Source organism: Petaurus breviceps, unplaced genomic scaffold (genome assembly GCF_028583685.1).
Source record: "Petaurus breviceps papuanus isolate PSGF00001 unplaced genomic scaffold, PetGlider_PUasm1.0 90763, whole genome shotgun sequence".
NCBI classification, from domain to species: Eukaryota; Metazoa; Chordata; class Mammalia; order Diprotodontia; family Petauridae; genus Petaurus; species Petaurus breviceps.
In genome coordinates, this window is record NW_027187340.1 from 7862224 (window position 1) to 7882875 (window position 20652).

The window sequence follows — 20652 nt, forward strand, 5'->3', positions numbered from 1 at the left end:
GGGACTTATCTTCCTGAGTTCAAATCTTGCCTCAGACACTTACTAGCTGTGGAACCCTAGGCAAGTCACTTAATCCTATTTGCCTGAGTTTCCTCATCTGTAAAATGAGCTGGAGAAGGAAATGGCATACCACTCTAGTATCTTTACCAAGGACATGTCAAATTGAGTCACAAAGAGTCACACATGACTGAAGAATGACTGAACTAAAGAAAATCCCAGGAATTTAACATAAAGAGGTCAAAGATAAAGGGAAAGTTCCCATATAGTCAACTCACTTGTTAAGGACTTTATATTATAGAATCAGGCGCCTCAGTAAAGTTCCCCTAAGAAGATACAAAAGGAAGACAGTTGGAGATAAGAATAAAGTTCTAGCTTCAATCTGCCTGCTGGATCCTTACTGGCCACCATTTGGTAGGCTCTGGCCAGAAAGTAAGAATACTGAGACCATTAACCTTTCTTTCCATTCAGGCTCCTTCAGCCACCATGGAGAGGAGCACCTCCTTTGGAATAAGGACCCTTCCAACAACACCACCAAATACTGACCCAGGCAGTCAAACCAGTTTCACTAAGACAGACATTCTGAAGAGAGACAGGAGGCAGCATGTGCCAGCCACATCATATTACTCCTTGTACTCAGGCCTTGGTGGAGACACCCTAGGACAGTGCACAGAAGACACAATAAGCCCAAAGATCCAAGCTTTTAAGGCAAGAACTCACCATTTCACAAAAATTGCTGGGAAAACTGGAAAGCAGTTTGGAAGAAACTAGGCATAGACAAACATCTCATACTGTATACCTAGATAAAGTCAAAAAGGATAGATGATTTAGACATAAAGGGTAATATCATAAGTAAATTACGGGAGCATGGAAAAATGTACCTGTCAGATCTGTGGGTAAGGGAGAGTTCATCACCAAACAAAAGATAGAGAGGATCATAGGAAATAAAAAGGATAATTTTGATTAGATGCAGTTAAAATTAGAAGGAAAATAGGTAACTGGGGGGAAAATATCTTTGTAGCAAATGTTACTGAGAAGAGTCTTATTACCAATACACATAAGGAATTGGTTCAAATCTACAAGAAAAAAGAGCTAGTCCCCAGTTGATAAATATTTAAAGGATAAGAACAGTTTTCCAAGGAAGAAATTCAAGCTAGAAAAACATCATATGAAAAAAAATTATTCCAAATTTACAATTAGAGAAATGCAAATTAAAGCAACTCTTGAGGTTCACTTCATGCCCATCATATTGACAAAGTTGATAAAAGGAAAATTACAAATATTGGATGGGCTATAGTGAAGCATATTGATGCCTTGTTGTTGGAACTGTGAAATTATTCTAGTTATTCTGAAAGTCAGTTTGGAAGTATGCCCCATAAGTTACTAAACTGTGCATATCCATTAACCCAGTGATACAATGGCTAGGTCAAAGAGAACAATACGTAAAAAGAGAAATATGTATAGCAGCTCTCTGTGGTAGGTAGTAAAGAGCTGAAAGGGGAGGGTAGCAATCATTTGGGTGATGGCTAAACAAATTATGGTATGTAAATGGATGGATTACTGTCATATTGCAAGAAGTGATGGTTTCAGTGAAAACTGGGAAGACTTAGATGAACTGATACAAGGTGAAGTGAGCAGAATGAAGAGAATAATTTATATAATAACAACAAACTACTTTGGCAGCTTTAAGAACTTTGATCTATACAATGACCAATCATAATTCCTGAGGTCTGATGATAAAGTAAGCTACCTACCTTCTTCTGACATAGCAGTGAAGAACTCATGGTGTATATGTATATATGCATGTATGCAAATACCTACATATATGCATATATGTATTATAATACAGTCAAAATGGGGATTTCTTTTGCTTTACCAGAAATCAAGAGTTTTGTTTGTCTTTTCTTTTTGTCTCTTTGCAATTTCCAAGCATCACTTCTAACTAGATCCTCTAGGGTCAAAGGGAATAATTGATCAATAAATCAATAAACATTTGTCAAGTGCCTATTATGTGCCAAGTACTGTGCTAAGTATTGGGGAAAGAAGAGAAAAAAGACAACCCTTGTCTTCAAGGAGCTTACAATCTAATGGGAGAGACAACCTGCAAACAAATGTATGTATGGTAAGCTATATACAGCATCAATAGGAAAGAATTAACATAAGAAAGGCACTAATAAGAAGTAAGAGGTGTTGGGGAAGGCTTTTGGTAAAAGATGGGATTTTTATTGGGACTTAAAGGAAGCCAGGGAGATCGGTAGGTGGAACCGAAAAGGGAAGCGTTCCTCCAAAACGTAGACCTTCAGATACTTAAAGACAGTAATGATTTTCCCCTTGTTTTTTTTTCTTCTCTAGGCTAAACATTACCAGTTGCTTCAGCTGATACTCATCAAGTCTTCATAACTCCCACTTGATTGACTGAGAAAGATCATTCTTATCTTTAAAGCACTACAGAGGCCCTACAAAGTACTTCTGAAAATACCTATTGATCCCATGACTATTACATGAGGTAAGAATCTTATCTGTCTCTCCTTTCCTTCCCACTCCAATACAACAACCCACATAGTATAAAAAGGATGAACTGGTATGTATAATTTCTTGGAAACTGAAGAAGAAAAGGAAATGGGGGAAAGTAATAGGCAATAGCAATTTTTTTCTGTAATAGAAAAGGACAAAATCAATGTCACAATGATACTGTAACAAGAAGAAAAATGTCTAGCTACTAGACAAGATATGCCGGAACACAGGATGATAAACTAACTAATCCTATAGTAGAATACAAATATTATTATTAGATATTAATAGTGAATGAAAATATGAATTTTCCTGTCATCTATACTCATCCTAAAAGGAAGATTGAGATTAACACCTTTTTCAAAACTTTTATATTTATATCAAAGACCTGTAATTCCATCACTATGGGAAAAACATTTTCTCTCCACCATCCACCAGTACAGATTGCAGCCCATCTACAATTTATCAGCTTAAAAAAATTCAAAGATATATGTCTTACCTTTGCTTTTAATACCAGCTCCTTATGCTTACGAATTAATTCTTCATTTTCTGACAGTGATGAACCTAGGTGCTGCTTCTGTAAATCCTTTATGGTTTTCTGAAACCAACAAGTTACCTAGAGGGAGAATAATAACAACAATGAGATTACATTCCAAAGGATCAGTGCAAGAAGGTAAGATTTTAGAAATATTTCCTCAACCTTTCAAAATTTTCCAAACGAATCCAATCTCTCTTTTAAACTTATCTCATGCATCAGTATCAGCAGGTTTTCATTTGTCTTCATATAAAACACCACCTGCTCAGGTGAAGGGGGAAAAGTCTAGAAAAGTTTGAAAATGATTTATCAATAGGGGAGATGACACGCCATGAAGAAAACAACCCCATCTCAGCTCTAACAAGGAAGGACTAAGATATGTTCCCAAGCAGTATATAAATCATACATTCTTTTAAAACAAAGGCATCTGTAAAATTGTATTCTTTTTCACATGTGAAATGATGAATCTGAGCAGCTTCACGGATACCTATGACAGTATCAAATAGCATTGTGTAGAAAAATCTTTTCTACTATAAAAAGCCAATGTGAGACTATTGGGTTTGCTATGTTTCCTGGGAAATCTATACTCAGAAAATAAATGGTGTGGTTTGAAAAAGTTCATTAAATTATAAATGATAGAATGATTCACTCATTTCAACTTGATGTAAAAAGTAGGACATCTCATGTGTAGTGTTTAAGCAAAACAAATGATAGAGAACTCCAAAAGAAGCTACAACTCTTTAAATGAGGCCATGATGTGGCATGCATGGGTCTTGTGATATTAGTATTAACTAATCATCTATTCAAATGATACCAGTCATGCAACAACCTAATCTCAATTCAGGAAAATACGAGAATTATCTGATTTCACCCTGTTTTCCAATCACTCTGCATGGTTTGGTCAACCTTCAATTATCAGAGGAAAATACAGAATCAAAGCATGTTAGAGGAAAGAAATCTTAGAGATTATTCTGTATCTTTGTCACCAAGGGCAGATACAAGTTATATTTGAATCCTTATGGTCCATGGAAAGTAGACTATAGACTCATTTAGGGACATGTAGAAAATAGGGTTGACCTAGAGAGAAACTAGCTTCTTTTTGTGCCCCTCCAGTAAAATAAACATTATGTGCATTAAATAAAGTTGGGTAAATTCACAGCTAAAGTCTTCTCTCTGTGTGGGATATGGAAACCCTAACCCAAATTGACTACTTGGAGATCTCTCAAAGTGAAGGTAGAAGGTTTTATTAGAATCTCGCAAGAAGCGGGCAGTCCAGTCACTGGAAAATATACAGGGAGAGGAAGCCAAAGTACAGAAGCAGAAACTGGGTTAAATAGACAAGGATTACCCACCCCTCCCAAACATTAACCTAATTATTACTAATGAGGCTCTAATCTTGTTAGATAACATACATAATACATGAGGTCCACTATGCAAGTGCAGCAACAACCTCAGAATACTGAACCCCCTTCAGTCCAACCTAGATGTGTCTTTATCTGGGCCTTAATGTCCCAAGGCCACTGTCTGTTTTCTGACTGGTCAAATCCACCTGCTGCTGCCAGCTCCTTTTATTCTGCATTATTTCATTTTTAGTATTATCTAGGAGTTCTCTGGGAACTGGGAACCCAATTTCTTCCCAAGGCTATTGCCTCAACTCTTCCCAAGGCTACTGTCTGGTATATTTTATCAGTAGTCTTGTTTCAGCAATTCTTGCAGTTCTGTAGAAACTTAACCCTTTGTTACCTCTAACACTACCATTCCTTTCCCCAAACTAGAAACACCTCTAATTTGGTCTCAATAGTTAATCCAAGCAATTGTATTAATACCCGATAGCTCTCACATTACCTTGAAATACAGAATGACTTACATAAAATATATATATATACACATATACATATATAGGGAAACAATACTGAACTTAGTTACAAAATACAAGGAAGTATTAAGAATGTATATATGATATTCAGAATGGGGAAACTTCACTGCAAGTCATTCCACATATCTTTTCTTACTTCTTACCTGGGTATCAGTGGAGAAGGTTGACTAAGATGACCTATAAGGTTTCTTTTAGCTCTAAATCAATGATTCCATGAGTCCCAGCTTTATTTATTTATCTGTCTATTTATTTATTTAGGCAGCAAACTAATGAATGATGAGTTACCAGGGTCTGCCTGAAATCTCAACCCCTTTAACAATAGTGCTGTAAAGTAAACAATAGTTTGCTCTCATTACAAGATAGTTTATCCAGCATTCTTCAACCAGACATCTCTATTGAACAGAATTTCTGCCAAATCTTACTACCATATAATCACAAAATCTCAGAGTTGGAAGGTATCTTGAAGGGCATCTATTCCACTCTAATAAGAATTCCCTCTACAACATTTCCCAAAAGTGGTCCTCACACCTTTCCTTGAAGACCTCTAGTGAAGAGAAAGCACGACCTCCTGAGGAAGCCTCTTTGATTTTTGGTTAGCTCACATTGTGAGATGTTTTCTTTTTTTTCCCCTTTTTTTTGGAGGGGGAAAGTAGGGCAATTGGGGTTAAGTGACTTGCCCAAGGTCACACAGCTAGTTTTTGTGTTAAGTGTCTGAGGCTGGATTCGAACTCAGGTCCTCCTGACTCCAGGGCCAGCACTCTATTCACTGCACCACCTAGCCGCCCCGTGAGATATTTTCTTAATAGCAAGTCTAAACTTACTGCTTTGAAGAATTCTTTCACTGCTAGTAATTATATCTTTTGGGGTTCAGCAAAACAAGTCTGTTCCTGTAACTAGATGTTACCTGGAGTACAGGACTCGGAGCCGGGAAGACATAAATTCAAATCCTGCCTCAGATGCTAGCTATGTGACCCTAGGTGAGTTACTTAACTCAATTTTCTCATCTGTAAAATGGAGACAATGATCACACAGAGTTGTGGTAAGGATCAAACAAGTCAACAGGTGTAAAGTGCTCTGTAAACCTTAAAGTTCCAAATAAATGCTATTTTTACTATTATTTCACATGGCAACCTTTCAGATATTTGAATGTATTGAATATGCTCTCCCCAAAGTCTTCCCTTTTCCAGGCTAAATATCCCATTTACTGTGTACCCAATGGATGTAACTGATGATACTAAAAATGATTTTAAATTACCGAAAAATCTTTAAGCATCTCCTTAGGATCAAAAGATGATTAGAGATTATTTAATTTAATTTCTCCTGATAGTTAAGAAAACTAAGTCCTAGGGAGGTTAAGGAGTAAAGCAGGTTAAAGAGATTAAATTCCTCCCTCCCATGCTGGATAAAAGAGTTTACTAAAGTAGTATAGAAGATACCCATTCTAATTTTAACTTCTTGAGAAAAAAAAAAAACATTACCATTTAAACAACTTGGTATGTGTAATGTGTATTAAGTTAAAGTCATTGAGATTTTCTTTCCATCAACAGACATAAAAAGGGTTCATTAATTTCTCTAATTTTAATAATAGAAAAAACCCTTTATCACAAAGAAACATACCATGAACCCATTTAAAAATCACAAACAGGGGAATTATTGAAGAGGCTGGATAAAGGCAAAGAAGATCATTAATTTAATTAAATTTCAATACAATGGCAAAGTGGTTAATGAGGCTTTGAAGTGTGTTCTTTTTCCCCCTGTATAATAAAACCAAATTTTACCAACGATAAAATAAAAGGACTTTACATGAAACATATTGTTAGTAGCTCCATATGTCTCTCTGGTGCATGGTTGGTTGATTTTTTTTTTCTTTTAATCACAACAGAGTTACAAATATCCAGGGGAAAAAAAAACAAGAACCTGGTACTATTTTTGCACTACACACATGATGGAGAGAAATAGGTCAAGTCTTCATGTATCCTTAAGAGACTTGCTGAGTTGGTTCAACCTTAAAAACACTGGTGTGGAAGTAGGCAATAATTTCAGCTTGTTTGGGAATATATCCTCCCCAAAACAAGGGTGAGTATAACTTTAAATTCTCCTTTCTCTTGGTGTCTATAGCAAACCCTCTTCAGCAATGATAGAGTCCTTCCTAGAAGCAGGACTGAAGTCTATATGTGTTTATCACACTATAAGGTACTTCAAAGAACCACTTCTCCCAGTAGTTTAGGGTGGTTATATTGACCAAACCCCAGATTAATGCATGTGAGCAGATTGAGAATGTTCTTTTCTGTGGAGGCTTTTTTTCTTTATCTGCAGAGTATATTTTCTTTTCTTAAGATTGGTACTGAACCAGAAAAATCTACACTGACTGTCACAATCAGAGTTTGACTATCAGGACAGTGTGATCAGGGCAAATTCTCAACAAACAAGATCACTTGGCAGTGCTCCTAGTGGCTACAGGTCATTTTTGCTTTCCCTATGTCCTGCAAACTCTCCCTGTTCTCCATAATTGCCTGATTTTCATGTGGGCGAGTGCAGGAGTGGGGAACCTGTGGCCTCAAGGTCACATGTGGCCCTCTAGATAGATCCTCAAGTTCAGCCCTTTAACTGAATCCAAACTTCACAAACCCCTGCCTAGTTCAACAATTTTACAGCTACTTATGTTCATGAACATTTTTCTGTTCCCATCTTTTAAATAAAGGAGGATCAGGGCTACCATCTTGTGAATTTCAAAAGGTCAAGCAAGTAAGGCCTCAGCAGATGTGGGACTAGTGTCCATCCCAGGATTTGAAGCCAGCCAGCTTAGCTTTGAAGCCCCAAGATGGGACCCAAATAAATCAAGGGCTTGCTTGCCTAATAAGAAAATACAGAACCTCCTTTCCAGGACCATAAGAATTCAAGGTATCACCTCCATCTTCCCTTGCTAACAAAGATATAGGATGTTCACTAAGATTACTTCTACTTCTAACATACTTTAATTCTATGTTTTTCTTTGATGACTGAAGGTTACACAAGCCATGCAAAGTGACTAGAAAACAGGATGAAGCCAGATCATTCCCAAGCTCTTTCTCCTAAATAGAGGTTGGGCTGCTGCATGACTAGGCTAGTCATTTGTGTGGGTGATTAGCTAAGAATAACATCACAGGACCCATGCATGCCATGCTATGTCCTTGTTTAAAGAGCTACAGCTTCTTTTAGAGTTTTCTACCATTTGTGATCTTGTTGGTAAAGAAGGCTCAGGGTTGTTGAAAATTCCTTAACAGGGACAGTTAATACAGTGCCTGGGATGGAAAGAAAAATGAATTTGAACAGGTGGTCCTAATCCCTTAAGGGTTTGAATATAATGAACTAATAAACCTTGATGTTAGATGAGTGAGTCAATGGCTTGGCATTCTAAGAAGATTCCAATTCCTACTGACCACATGAGGCCACTGTACTAGTGCAGTAAAGTGAGCACAAGAGGCAACTGGGATATTTTGAGGAAAGTGCTTAACTTGGAGTCAGGAGACCCGGGTTAGAATCCTAATTCTGGCACCAGTACTGTGTCCATGGACCAGTCATTTCACTTCTATTTCATCATCTCTAGAAATTGATACTCTTTGAGAGCAAAGGATGAACAACAGAAATGGTGTGTTGATCCTAAGATGCTTACTGACACAAAACACCATTAAAAACAAACAAACAACATTTTCCCAATAGTCCTACAAGGCCATGAAACATGGAACGTCATATTTCAAGAAAAATAAAAATTGCAAGTCATTGGTAAAATGTATAGTGGGTGTAAGTTGACTCTAGCATGTTACCACCAATAACTGGCACATTAGTAGGGATATGAGACACACCAAGGAAGCCATGTATATTATGAAGAAGTCATTTCATGATAAAATAATAGGATCATAGATTTAAAACAGGAAGAGTCCCCAGAGGTCATCTAATCCATAGCTTCCCAAAGTGGGTGATACTGCCCCCTGGGGGGCTCTGGAATGCTTAGAGGAGGGGGAGCAGTAGTAGCCTCAGGTGCAATTCAATAATAAAAGTAAGGAGGCAGGGGAAACATAAGGAAAGAAGAGAAGAAAATTTTGAAAAACCATTCATCCATGTTTCATCTGTTGTGTTACAGAAGTAAAGTCAGAGTGATTACATTATTTTCCAAATATACACACAAAAATCAAGTTATAACCAATCAGTGGTCAAGTTAACTTACAGGTCTTAACAAGCAAGTGTTGGCAGGTGAGCATGTTGTGTATTGTCAGGAAGTCCAGCATGCATCAGCAGGAATATGTGCATGTAATGACTTGTTTATAATGCAATACTATTGGTTAAATGATGCAATATTGTATCATCAAAATTCCCATGCCATAAAAACCCCACAGATTTACAATAAAGTATTAAATTTAAGATGAGTCACTTTAAAAATATATATATATACATATATATATATATATATATATATTTTTTTAAATGACACAAATTTCAAAAAGACCAATAAAGGTTTAAAGAAAGTAGATTTCCCGGGGAGGGGGAGGGTGCAGGCCACATAAATTTGGGAACCTCTGATTAGAACTAGATTCTAATACAATTCCTTCAATTTCCAGTGCTTAGTACAGTATTTGGCATATAGTAGGTACTTAATAAATATTCACTTACTGATGACAAAGCTAAAACCCTAAGAGAAGAAATTACTTTAATAGTTCCATGGGTAGCAAATAGCAAAATCATGATTTGAACTCAGGTTATCTGACTTTGAATCCAATGCTCTTTCTACTCTACTACCCTCTACCAAGAACAACAGATAAAAGATACATAGTCCAACATCTATGCAGGATGTTATTCCCATTTTACTGATATGATATCCTAGAGGCATAGTTAAAATAAACAAAAGGTTTATGGAAAGATATGGGTGATTAACAATCATACGAAAGTATATCACAAATAACTAACAATTAGAGAAGTTCAAATTAAAGAAGTTCTGAAGTTCCACCTCAAAGATGACAAAAGAGGAAAATGACAAATGTTGGAGGGGGTACAGGAAAATAGGTACCCTAACATACTATATGAATTGGCCCAGACTTCTGGAAAGCAATTTGGAACTAAACACAAAAAAGTTACTAAACTGTGCATATTCCTTAAACCTGAAATGCCATTACTAAGCCTATACCTTAAAGAGTTCAAAGGAAAGGAAAAGGATCCATTGGTACAAAATTATTTATAGCAAATCTCTTCAGAGTAGTAAAATACTTGTAGCTAAGGAGGTACACATCAATTGGTGAATGGATGAACAAATTATGGTATATGAATGTAATGGAATACTATTGCACCATAAGACATGAAGAAATGGACAGTTTCACACCAAACTGGAAAAGCCACTATGTATTGCTCATAAAGAAGTTAGCAGAACCAGAAGAACAATTTATATAATGACAGCATAAGTATAAATCACTTTGAAAGAATAGAACTTGGATCATCGCAATGACAACATGATTGTGGAAGACCAAAGACAAAACACACTATTCTCCTCCTGCCAGAGAGAGGATGGACCTGAGATCCTGAGACAAACACTTTGGATGTGGTTAAATATGGGAATTTGTTTTGCTTTTACTATGTATATTTGTTGTGATGGTTTTCTTTTTTCTTTCTCTTTTATTGTTTACTGTTCAGCAAGGGCAGGGAGGAGGAGGAGAAATTTTAAAATGACTATTAATTGGAAAATTGATAAAATAAAACTGAGAAAAATAGGGATGAGAATTATAGATAATTCCTTTTAGAATTCTTTTTTTCTTTAAAGACTCCACTCAACAGTCACCTTCTATATGAAGTCTTTCCTGATTTCCCCTCCAATGTTCTCTCTCCTCAAACTAACAAACTATACTTATTTTTTTAATATTATAAATATGCTTCCTTTTTCCTTAGCATTTCCATGACTTTTTCTCACCTAGAAGGTTCCAAAGGGAGAAATGTTTGTGTAGCTTTAAGGGATGAAGGTAAAGAGGAATTGTATAAGGATCTGGGGGCACTGTTAGGACTTTCAAAAGCAAAAGGCTGGACAGCTTTGTGGTGCCACTCCCCAGTATCACATCAGAGAAAGACATCATGGATGGTGTGGCATGTCAAGTAGGGGAGCCCCCAGCCCCTTCCCCCATGAACAAATCTACTCCCCTCTGACTTGCCTGGGAGCCATCTTCCTCCCAACTTCAGTGAAACATGCTACCCTGCCCACCTTCCTTCACCTCTGTCTCTGGAAATTACAATGAGATCAGTAGTACATTCTTTAAAAAAAAAAATTGTTTCAATCGACTCTTCTCCAGTACTGTTCTACTCACCTTTCCTGTAACTTCCCTCCAAAAAAGACCTTTCTCTTGCTGCCACTCCCCTATAGGGGTATCTTCCTCTACTAGAATCTAAGCTTCTGGAGGACAGGGATTGTCTTGATATCGTATGTGTGCCTCCAGCAGTTAGTAATATGGCCTGGTTCACAGTAGGTGCTTAATAATGCTTGACTGATTGATTGAAAGGTATAAAAACACTTTAATCTCCACCAAGCAAAGAAAGAAACTATCCTCAGGGAATAACAGAAGCACATATTGGCTAGAATTTATTTCACTTGTAATCAGAAAAGCCTGGAGTCAAATCTAAGCCTCATGTGACAAGTCATGTAACCTTAAATCCCAGCCTTAATTTCCTCATCTGTAAAATGGAAATAACAGCAACTATAGCACTTCACCAAGTATAAGGATCAAATAAGTTAAAGTACTTTGCAAACATCAAAGTATCATGTAAGTATCAGTTATTGTTACTATATCTAATATTTGTACTCCCTGCTTCACAGACCTGTTTTGAGTGGTGGGTTTGTTGTTTTTTTTTTACTTTAAAACAATAGATCTGTTATTTGTTATTGTGTTTGGGAGGGAAGAATTTTTAATATTTCAAAGCTACCTAGAGTTCTGCCAGCACACTCATTAAACTTAACCCACATCACATTTTCTAGTCTCTTTTTATGAAATGCTCACCTCCCATCAATACTGCAGGTGAAATGCAGTAGGAGTCTGCATGATTAAAGACCTGTCTGGATCCTCACTGTTATCTACTCCTTGCCCCATGATGCCAGTTTGCAGTCTCCCCAAGCCTGCATATTTACTACCAGATATGCTTTGGGAAACAGAGAAAGCCAGCCCCGGCCTCAGGAGTAACAAGATAGTCATGAGGCTGGTTACATCTTATTGTATGCCATTTTCACATGTGGGCAGCCACTTAGATCAAATTTACTGGACTGGGCTGAGCCTGGCTGAGGGACGGATGCTCAGCAGCCTGTAACTTGATTCCCACAAACATCCCCTGCTGCTGGAAACAAGTCACCCTAAGTAACAGAGGGCATGTTGACTGCAACGGCTTTCCAATGAATCTGCTACAGCTTTCTCTTTTTTGTTATTGCTCAAAGCCGCAGCTACTCCAAACTAGCTTTATGAGCTTTTAAATTATAGCAGCTGCTGTCAAAAGAATGAATGAAAAGTGATTTAAATGTTATCATGCTTATTTTTAACAAGGTCCCAGCAAGAGGAGAAAAACACAAACATTAAGAAAAAAATATTGAGGAGAGATAAAGGCAGTTCCTTAATGTACAAGGGGTTGAGGGAGTGGAGTATGAATTTTAATTAATTGGGGTTTGGCAAGAGAAGATAAAGAAAGGCTATTTTCCCTTTCCACAATACCTATATATGGACATAATGGTTCTTTTGTATCTGATCTTTCCACTCAGAGTCAGTCTTAGAGATCCAGCCTCAAAACAATCATGAAACAGGACAAGGAAGGAATTGGGCATATCTCTCAATTGTACCCATGAGACAAGATAAGAGGATGGAGGTATGGGAGAGATGGTTGATTCTTTACTATGTACTAGCTATAATATACTTGGAGGATGTCTCTTCTTTTAGTTAAAGTTGTCACCAAAGGCAGTATGTAGGATGTGGGGGTGGGGAGACACACGTAGCTTTTTTTTCCATCTATAATGTTCAGACATTTCAGTCACGTCCAATTCTTTCTGACCCCATTTGGGGTTTTCTTGGCAGAGTTATTGGAGTCATTTGCCATTTCTTTCTCTGGCTCATTTTACAGATGAGGAAACTGAGACAAACAGGGTTAAGTGACTTGTCCAGGTCACATAGGTAATAAGTGTCTGAAGCCAGATTTGAAATCAGGAAGAGTCTGACTAGGTCTAGCACTCTATCCATGTCCCACCTAGCTTCCCTCCATCTATAATAATAGGGGAAAATGTTTCAAAGAAAGTCACAAATACAACACTGGAAAAGCATGGTTAGACAAGAGTTCATGTGGGAATTTTGGAGGACTGCAAGTCCACTGTCAACAGCTAGAAGCTGCTATATCATGATCTTGGGCTGCATGAAGGGAAGCATTTTTTTATACAGAACTATGATTTCATTGGTATAGGGAAGTCTGCCTACCAATGAAAATTATCTTCTGCTCTGCAACTTTAGACATGTCTCTAAGAGAAGTCACAGCTTCCAAGAATAAGATAAGAACCCTCGTTTGCAGCTATGTGTCACAGTAGAAAAAGTGACAGGCCTAGTGTCAGGAAGACTCATCTTTTTGAGTTTGAATCTGGCCTCAGACACTTATTAATGCTGCGTAAGACACAACCCTTTGTGCCTCAGTCTTCTCATCTATAAAATGAGCTGGAGAAGGAAATGGTGAACCACTCCAAGTATCTTTGCCAAGAAAATCCTAAATGGGGTCACAAAGAGCTAGATACCATTGAAAAATAACCACCTTAGAGAGGCACCTAGTATAAACTGCTAATTTTAAAGATGCAGAAGCTGAAACCTAGATAGGTCACGAGTTTTCATACCAGTACCTCTAGGTATCAGGTCCTTTCACTGAAAAAACAATTCTTTTTTTTTAAATTAAATTTTATGTTTATTTTTAGTTTATATCTTCCATTCTCAGAAGATTTTGAGTTACAAATTTTCTCCCCATCTTTCCCCTACCCACCTCCCCAACACAGTGATCCCACTGTATACTCCCTCCCCCAATCTGCTCTCTCCTATATCCTTCCCCTTCCCCCTCTGACTTTCCAGTAGGGCAAGATGTATGTCTATACCCTACTGCCTGTATATCTTATTTCCCAGTTGCATGTAAAAAAAAGTATATATATATATATTTTTTTTCTTAAACATTTGATTTTAAAACTTTGAATTCCAGATTCTTTCCCTTCCTCCTTTGTCACCCACCCTTACTGGGAAGATAGGCAATTCAATATAGGTTGTACATGTGTAGCTACGCAAAACATTTCCATAGTGAGATATATTGTTAAAGACTGACTATAATTCCCTCCACCCTATCGCAACCCCCACTTTTTCTATCCTCTATTTTGACCCTGTCCCTTTTCAAAAGTGTGTGCTTTTAACTTCCCTCCCCCCCAACCTGCCCTCCCCTTCATCATCCCCCCTCTCATCATCTTCCCCTCTACTCTCCTGTAGGGAAAGATACCTATTTACTGTGTATGTCATTCCTTCCCTAAGCCAAATTCAATGAGAGTAAGGTTGACTCATTCCCTTTTGCCTTCCTGTTCTTCCCCTCCATTGTAACAGTTTTCCCTTACCTCTTCTATATGAGATAATTTACCCCATTCTGTCTTTCCCCATCTCCTCTCCTTTTATTCCTCTCACTTATCAATTTCACCTTTTAAGTATCACCCCTTCCTATTAAATTGGTCCTGTGCCCTCTGTCTATGTATACCTGTACACATATATACACACACATATGTATTCCTATGCCCATATACCCTCCTATATAGACAGATCTATGTATGTATATGTATGTGTGTGTGTGTGTGTGTGTGTGTGTATATATATATACACACACATTTATAGTCCTTTCAACTATTCTCATACTGAGAAAAGTTTCATAAGTTATAATTATCTTTTTTCCATGTAGGAATATAAATAGTACAACTTTGATAAGTTCCTTATGATTCCTTTTCCCTATTTACCTTCTCATGCTTCTCTTGCTTCTTGTATCTGAATGTCAAATTTTCTATTCAACTCTGGTTTTTTCATCAAGAATGCTTGAAAGTCCTCTATTCCACTGAATGACCATATTTTCCCCTGAAACATGATACTCAGTTTTGCTGAGTAGGTGATTCTTGGCTTTAATCCCAGCTCTTTTGACCTCTGGAAATCATATTCCAAACCCTTAGATCCCTCAGTGTAGAAGCTACTGAATACTGTGTTGTCCTGATTGTGTTTCCACAATATTCAAATTGTTTCTTCCTGGCTGCTTGTAATATTTTCTCCTTCATCTGGTAACTCCAGAACTTGGATATAATATTCCTAGAAGTTATCTTTTGGAGATCTTTTTTCAGGAGGTGATTGGTGGATTCTTTCAACCCCCTCTGGTTCTAAAACATCAGGGTACTTTTCCTTGAGAGTTTCTTGAAGAATCGTTTCTAGGTTCTTTTTTTGATCATGGCTTTCAGGCAGTACAATAATTTTTAAATTATCTCTCCTGGATCTATTTTCCAGGTCATTGGTTTTTCCAGTGAGATATTTCACATTGCCTTCTATTTTTTCATTTATTTGGATCTGTTTAATAGTATCTTGATTTCTCATAAATTCACTAGCTTCCATTTGCTCCAATATAATTCTGAAGGGATGATTTTCTTCAGTGAGCTTTTGAGATTCTTTTTCCATCTGGCAAATCTGGCTTTTTAAGGCATTCTTCTCCTCATTGGCTTTTTGAGCCTCTTTTGCCATTTGAGTTAGTTTATTTTTTAAGGTATTATTTTCTTCAGTCAGGTTGTTGACTCTCTTTTCATGATTGTCTTGCATCATTCTCATTTCTTTTCCCAATTTTTCCTCCACTTCTCTTATTTGGTTTTCAAAATCCTTCTTAAGCTCCTCTATAGCCTGTAGCCAGTTCATATTTTTCTTGGAAGCTTTGGTGCAAGAGTTCTGACTTCGTTGTCTTCCTGTCATTCCATGCTTTGATCCTTTTTGTCCCCAAAAAAGAAATACAAAGTTGGATTGCTGTGCTTGCTTTGCTTCCTTTGTTTGCTCATGTTGCCACTCAATTACTTCACTTTTGAGCTTTTTGCCACAGTAGAACTCTGCTTCCAGAGAGGAGAGCTTTGTCCCAAATTGTTGGGGTTTTCTCAGATGCTGGAGCTATTAATTGGCTGCCCTCTCTGAAGCCTCCACAAGCTCTGGCTCACTGGTCACACACCCCAAGTCTTCCATGTTATACAGCAATCCAGATCCAAGCAGATTAAATCAAGAGCAGTTACCCCTCGTAATGGTTGCTTGATTCCCCCTACAATCTGCAGGCCAGGAGCTCTGAAGCAGCCATGAGGGCAGAAGCCACTGCTCCTCAGATGCTTCTCCCTCTGAGGACAGAGGCCAGACCTCACTCCTGGACTCCCTGTTCCCACAGAGTGCACACTGACCTCTCACTTTGCCTTTGGTATCTATGGGTTGATAATTCTGGAAACCGCCACAGCTGCTGGTGATCTACTCTCCCCATGTCCCTCTGGCTAGGACTGGTCAGGCCACCCTGGGGCTAAAACAGCAGGCTCAGGTGGGACTGGGCTCTGCTCCCAGTGGACTGTGGTGGACCCTTCCTTCCTGCTGTCTTCAGCGGGAGGTTTGTTCTCTCTGTCACTTTGTGGGCTCTGTAGCCCTAAAGTTTGTTTAGAGTCATTTTTATAGGTATTTGAAGTGGTTATGGAGGGAGTGCAGGGAATTTTCTTGCCTCTACACTGCTATCTTGACCCCACCCCCAAAACCAGAGTTCTTTCCATTCTTTAGTTTGGCCCCAGGACCGAAGGATGAGGAATAAAGGGCAGAAGTTATAAAGAAGAATATTATGATCCCCTCTATGTCTTTTCTTTTTCTGACTAAACAATCCTATTTCCATCTCATAGTATCCTTTTCTAGGCATGTTGTTAGCTTGGTAACACCCTCACTAGTATAAGAGTCTTAGAACTAGATACAAAGCTCCAGATTTGGCCTGACCAGGGCAGAGCACAGTGGGCCAACAAATCTCCTTTGTTTCAGATGCTATTTTTCTATTAATACAGCCTAAATCATATTAGCTTTCTTTTTACCAAGTAACAAAATCGAATCATATTAAATATGCTGAAAAATGCTTATTTTTTTCACATAAATTATTTTATAGGCAGGTCTCCCCTCATCCTATACTTAAGTAATTAAGAGGTTTCTTCATGTATTTCTAGTGACTTTCATTTTTTAAAAAGCTTTTAAGGGCTTTCCAATTTAGTTCTTTCCTACCTTTCCAGACCCTTCAAGCACTGAACATTCCTACCAAACTGACCTATACATGATACTTTCTTCCCTGTCTCCATGTGTTTGTATAAGTTGGTTCCCATGCCTGGAATGCACTCTCTCCTCATAGAATCCCTAGCTTCCTCAGAGTGCACTTCAATGTTACTTGCTATAGAAGTTCTATCCTAATACCCCTACTTGCTAGTACTCTCCCCTCAGAAATTAATCTGTATAAATTTCATATTTGCTTTCTGTATACATGCTGGTCTCTATCACAATAAAATGTAAATTTTAAAGAATAGGGATTATTTGCTTTTGTCTTTTCATTCTCAATGCCTAGGCAGTGACAGCTAGTTAGTGCAGTGAATAGAGTGCTGGGCCTGGAGTCATGAAGACCCTGGTTCAGAAATGGCCTCAGACACTTACCAGCTATGTGACCCTGGGCAAGTCACTTCAACTCTGTCTTAGTTTTTTCAACTGTAAAATGGGGATAATCACAGCACCCATCTCCCAGGTCTGTTGTGAAGATCAAATGAGAAAACATTTGTAAAGCTCTTAGCACAGTGACTGGCACATAGTAGAAGTTTAATAAATGCATATTTCTTTTCTTCTTAGTTCATTCCCAGAATATAGCAGACAGTTAAGAAATTCTTACTAAATAAATGAATTTATTTTATTAAACTTGGCTGATTACTCTAATATGCCAACATCTTTCTGGACTGTCATTCTATCATCTGAGGCACACAAGCCACCCTTATCTTATAGTTTTGTGTCAGCTGAAAATTAACAAGCATGCTATCAGTGTCTAGTTATTTCCTCATTTGTTAATATTGCTTTTTAAAATAGGGACCCTTAACCTGAACACAATACTCTAACCAGAGTCCAATGGAATCTCCTCCATCCTTTGATCTGTTGTTACTAAAGAAACTTAAAAATAACTTTTTATTTAACAGCTTCCTCAGCTCATTACTGCCTTCTGTAGAACTTCTGATTTTCTTTCCAAAAACTGATGTTAAACCAAGTATCCCCTATTCTGTACTTTTGCAGGTTATTTTTTAAAATCTAAATGCAAGTATTTGTATTCATTACTATGAAATTCCATATTGTTGTTTTTGACTCCAAAAGAGAAAACCTAGAGCAGAAAATGATTAACTAGATAAAACTATGGGACTGCAAATCAAGATAAGGAAGTTAAATGGATAAAGCAAGTCAACCAACATCATTGGAAAGTTTTATTTTAAAAAAGAGGGAAAAGAATCTATTTGTACAAAAATATTTATAGCAGCTCTTTTTGTGGTGGCTAAGAATCAGAAATTGAAGGGATGCCCACCAATTGGGGAATGCCTGAAAAAATTTTTGTGGTATATGATTGTGATGGAATATTATTGTGCTGTAAGAAATGACAAGCAGGATGATTTTAGAAAAACATGGAAAGACTTACATGAACCAATACATAGTGAAATGAGAAGAACCAGGAGAACGTTGCACAAGTAATAGCAATGTTATATGATGAAGAACTTTGATTTAGTTATTCTCAGCAATACAATGATTCAACATAATCCCAAAGGACTCATGATGAAAAATGCTATCTGCCTCCAGAGAAAGAACTGATGTTATCTGAAAACAGACGGAAACATACTGTTTTTTTCTTCCTTCCTTCCCTCTTTTCCTCCATCTTCTTACACAAAATGACTAACATGAAAACCTTTTACATGATTTAACATGTATAACATATATCAATTGCTTACCAAATCAGGGAGGGGAGAGGGGGAAGAGGTAGGGATGGCTAGAATTTGGAGCTCAAAACTTAAAAGAAAACAACAGCGAATGTTAAAAATTGTTTTATATGTAATTTTGGAAAAATAAAATATTATTTTAAAAAGTTTTACTTTCTTATTCGTTTCTGTGACAGGGTAGAGAGAGCAATGAGCGTGGAGTTAGGAAGAATTAGATTTAAATTCTGCCTTGGACAATTACAAACAACTTCTCTGAGGCTCACTTTACTCATTTGTAATGTGGAAATGATAAAAATGAGCACCCTTCTTGTGGTACACTAATACATACAAAATATTTTGTAAACCTTAAAGCATTATTTAAGGGTTAGCTATCAACATCATTAGCTGGAAAAGGAAACAGCAAAACCACTCTAGCATCTTTGCCAAGAAAACTTCTAATGAGGTCATGAAGAGTCAGACATGACTGAAAACAATTTAATAACCACAATAATGGTCATTACTAGCTGAGACAGGTAGGTGATATTAGGGAATAGAATGCTGGCCTTGGGATCAAGAAGACCTAAGTTCAAATCCTACTGGTACTAGATGAAGAGTCAGGAAATCTGGGTTTGAATCCCTGCTCCAAAACCTCCCAGCTTATTTGACCTAGAACAATTCACTTAAACTTTCTAATTCTGTTTCCTCATCATCAAAATTCATATAATACCTGTAGTACCTTCATCACAGGGTTGTGGTATCAAATGAAATAATTAATGTATGTAAAAGTACTCTATAAATTTTAAGGTCTCATTTGTTAGCTATGACTAGGCAATTGAGCAAATAACTTTTTTGAAAATGTACATTTCCCATTTTAAGGAATGAGTATAGTCTAGCCTAGAAGGAAAATAGACTAGATGACCACTAGTTTCCTCTTAGCCCTAGGAGTTTACAATACCATAGTAACACACAGAAATAGAAGCAAAGCTTTAGTCAATTGAGGGTGGGGGGAAAAAGTGTCTTTTCAGCCTACTACAGTATCTATTTATAGTTGGTATGCTCACAAATGATAACATTCCTCAATTGCTTTTGGAATGCAGAAATATGTGACATTATTAAGGGCTACTGAAAACACTCCCCTAACCTAATCCCTCTCTCCCTACAGATCATTTTAATTTTAAAAGTGCACAAGAAAATCCTTTTGAAAAAGAAAATAAGGTTTATTTTAGTCTAGCCCATAGGAGAAGTTGCCACTAGGTAGAATTTAGGAGAAAATCTTTTCATTGTGAATACTGAATTTTGACTTATAGATGTAACATTTTTCCCTACCCCCTGTTCTTAGCTCGAAGTGATTAAAGACAAGGCACAGGAATGGGTGTCAATATTCAGTTATCCCCATTGCCCTATTCCAATAAAGAGCAAGAATATTTTCATGTCCCTCTTAGCTAATAATGGTAACGAAAAAGAGGGAAGAAGGCTTAACTACAGCAATATAAGTTCTTTAGGAGAGTTGAATTACTTTCCCAGAGCAAGTAAGGTTCTAAGAGTAGCAGATTCCAGAAAAAGCAGGATAATTGACAGAGAATTATCCTTAAAGTTTGGTGAATAAATTAAATCCTGCATTTTTCCCTGATCTATGCTCTTGTGGTGATACAGTACCTAGCACTTTAGTTAATTATTTAGAAGAGTGCTGTGTGTGTGAACAGGTTTTTTTTTTGGGGGGGGGGG

At 37.3% G+C, this 20652-nt stretch overlaps 1 protein-coding gene across 1 annotated transcript in view; it reads right to left on the reverse strand.

Moving 5' to 3' along the window:
• The window catches only part of CCDC141 (coiled-coil domain containing 141), a 298856-nt gene that overhangs the window by 198721 nt on the left and 79483 nt on the right, over nucleotides 1-20652 (reverse strand). Inside the window, exon 7 of the mRNA XM_069068555.1 lies at nucleotides 3008-3124. Coding sequence (XP_068924656.1) covers nucleotides 3008-3124 — 117 coding nt within the window. The remainder of the gene's footprint in view (nucleotides 1-3007; nucleotides 3125-20652) is intronic.